The sequence below is a fragment of the Phalaenopsis equestris genome, unplaced genomic scaffold (assembly GCF_001263595.1).
Source record: "Phalaenopsis equestris unplaced genomic scaffold, ASM126359v1 Scaffold000167, whole genome shotgun sequence".
In the NCBI taxonomy this organism is placed as follows: Eukaryota; Viridiplantae; Streptophyta; class Magnoliopsida; order Asparagales; family Orchidaceae; genus Phalaenopsis; species Phalaenopsis equestris.
Window position 1 is genome coordinate 616,257 of NW_018164609.1, and position 3,057 is coordinate 619,313.

General features: G+C 34.4%; 2 protein-coding genes across 6 annotated transcripts in view; one reads left to right on the forward strand and one right to left on the reverse strand.

Moving 5' to 3' along the window:
* The window catches only part of LOC110022079, a 2,921-nt gene extending 2,782 nt beyond the window's left edge, over window positions 1-139 (reverse strand). For both annotated transcript variants that reach the window (XM_020720866.1, XM_020720865.1), the window contains exon 1: window positions 37-139. In XM_020720866.1, the coding sequence (XP_020576525.1) occupies window positions 37-49 (13 nt within the window). In that variant the 5' untranslated portion in view covers window positions 50-139. The remainder of the gene's footprint in view (window positions 1-36) is intronic.
* Window positions 1-3,057, forward strand: part of LOC110022077 (ATP-dependent zinc metalloprotease FTSH 7, chloroplastic) — a 44,533-nt gene that overhangs the window by 27,022 nt on the left and 14,454 nt on the right. The window lies entirely within an intron of this gene.

Genomic DNA, 3,057 nt, shown 5'->3' on the forward strand with positions numbered 1-3,057 from the left:
CGCTCAATCGCGGCTTGTTTACAGCCCTATTTGTAAGTCCTGATCCCATCGTCGCCTTCCGAGCTAAGGTTCAACAGCGCCTGTGCTATTTATGTATTTATTTCAATTTGTTAACTTTAATTAACTAAATTGATTAATAATTAATAAAATATAGTGTCACACTAATTATAATTATAGGTTTTTAAAAGTTATATTTTATTAATAAACAACAGAAATTTGAATATATATTAAGATTTAATTAGTTTAATAAATGTTAAATAATTATTAATTAGACTAATAAATGAATAATCAAAATTAATTGATGAATGTTACTTCATAAATGAAGCACACCAAGATGGATACCTTGCTCTCATTGCAGCTTCTTCACTTCAATTCTACCGGTGGAGTAATTATCATTAAAGATATTGCTAAATTAAAGTTGTTTAATTTAATTTCAATTCATTTTAATTAAGTTAATTCAGTAAAATTAATAATTAATATATTATATTAAGTATTTATAATTTAGTTAGTTTAATTATAATTGATCCAAGCTTATAAGCAATTAATTAATGATGAATTAATGAATACTAACATTGTGATTAAATATTAATAAGTGCAATAAAATTCTAAATAAATATTAACTAACTTTACAAATAATTAAAAAAAATTAAACAATAGTGGAATAATTTAATAAATATATTCTTGCATTATATCATTTTCCTTATCTAACATCACAATCCATCTCAACTTGAAGAGACTGGAAGAGGTTCTGACAAAAGCCAGACAGAGATTCTTTAGAGGTGGTTATTTTCTATCATCTTTTAGAAAACACAAAACAAGCAAAAGCAATAGCAAGTATTATTGATATTTTATTTTGTTATTATAACACCAGAAATATTCCCAAAACACAATAACACTCGAATAACACCGGGAGATATTCTCCCATGTTATAGAGAATATTCTCCTATAACGTGATTTCATTGGACTTCGCACGTAACCGGATGTAATATTTTTTCCAACAAATGGACATTAAACTCATTACCAGCACTACTTGGCACAACAACATTTCTCTTACAACATTGAAATACTGATCGCAGAAGTGACTAAAAAAGAGGAAACATTACCAGCACGTAACCCACACATTTGCTGATGTAGGGAACATTGGTGATCATAAGAAAATATGATGCGCTGTTAGAGATATAGTTACAAGGCTTTCAAGTTCACCATAGGCAGAAAAGGTCAACAACGGATTCTGAATTCTAGCTTGAATGGGAGGCATTGGATTAGAGTTGTAAACAGCATTATCGGAAGTGTCGAATTAGGTCAGAATGACATAGTGCCCATCTTAATAAGATTGAGCTATCTATTCCTCCCAAATCCTCTACAAAATTGTTTCACATTGTCATGTCCTCACAAGATCATCAGTTTGATAAAGGTGATTTAGTCTGAATGTGTATTGCATTGCATTTCGTTCAGCCGTCTTTTATTATAGGTGAGACTATGGAAGATGTCAAGGAAGATACATTAAAAGGACAGACCCGGTTTAATTGCAAGTCAGATTGTTACAAAATAAGTTTGGGGAGAAAGATGCAAAATAGGCGTACAATTAAAGCATAGCCTTAAACATAATGAGCCAACAATGCCAACAATGCATCAATTCAGCTGTGAGTTGCCTGGAACGAGAGGTCTATTTATCCCAATAGTTGGGGAAGAGCTTTCTAAGCATAAGAAATCATCAAATTATGCCTTTTAACAGCAACATAATCACAAGACATTGTGATAGATCAAACGGTCTCAGTTGCTGGATTGCACAATTAAAGTCAAAAATTCATAATTTACATCATTACAAAGACGCAAAGAGGGGCAAACATACCATAAGGGCATCACAACCTGCGAAAGAGTTTAGGCCCCTCTAAAATATCAGAGCAAAAAACCATATAATCAGCATTTATAAACACATTATTTCATTCCATAAACAATTACTGAACATTCTGAGGGTGGTTCCTCTTATGTTTCCACCATCTGATTTTAAGAGCCACCAAAAATTTAACGTAAGCGGGTAAATGCTGACATTAGAAAAGCCTCTCATTTCTAGCTCTCCATATACCAGTGCCAAGCAAATTCACAAGTTGAGTCTTTTTTCAGCAGAGTGATTAGCAAAGCTTTCGGCTGACAAAGCTGAGTTCATAGTAGTGTAAAAAGCAAATCTCTAAGTGGCCGGGAATAACGTACTACATTGAAAGAATAGGTGGGGACACCCTCCTATGGATATTATCAGAAAGAATGTTGATGATCTTAAGCTAGCATGCAAGTGGAAAGTGAGACTCGTGGATAAGAGACATGTGTTGATCCAACTAACAATTGCTGAAGACTACACCAGGATTTTCTCCAAGAAATATCTTAATATCGAAGGCAAATCAATGAAGTTACTCAAGTGGTCTCCTAATTTTGACCCAAATCATGAAACTCCCACTATACCGGTATGGTTTAGTTTACCTGGTCTCAAGCTGCATTTTTTTCACCATCAGGTTCTCTACTCTATTGGGGCTATTCTTGGGGATCCTCTAAAACTAGATCTACCTACTTTCAACCTAACCAGACCCTCAGTGGCCAGAATACTTGTGAAAGAGATATTACTTTACTTGATGTTACTAAAATCTGGTTGGGCACAACCCATAATGGTTATTGGCAACAAATCGTCATCGAACACAAACCTCCATATTGTACCCACTGTAAGATGTTTGGTCATATCCTTGCTAAATGTCACAAACGTCATCCTAATTTGAAATCTAAGGTTCAAGTGAATAAGGATGGGTCTAACTCTACTGCTGTGGACATTTAAGTTCCACCTGAGGATTATACTATCAAACAAGAGGTGTCTGTTGCCCCTGAGGATCTCCCCCATGAAACTGTTGTTACTGCTACTGCGAGTGATGAGATGTTGGCACCTACAAATTCCATACAAAACAATATTGATGGACTCTTACCTATAAATGATGGAGTATGGAGTTCAGACTGATAATCATGAGAGCCTCACAGCTCCATTTCTTCAAGAAGTATCCGGTGGAGCGGGTACTC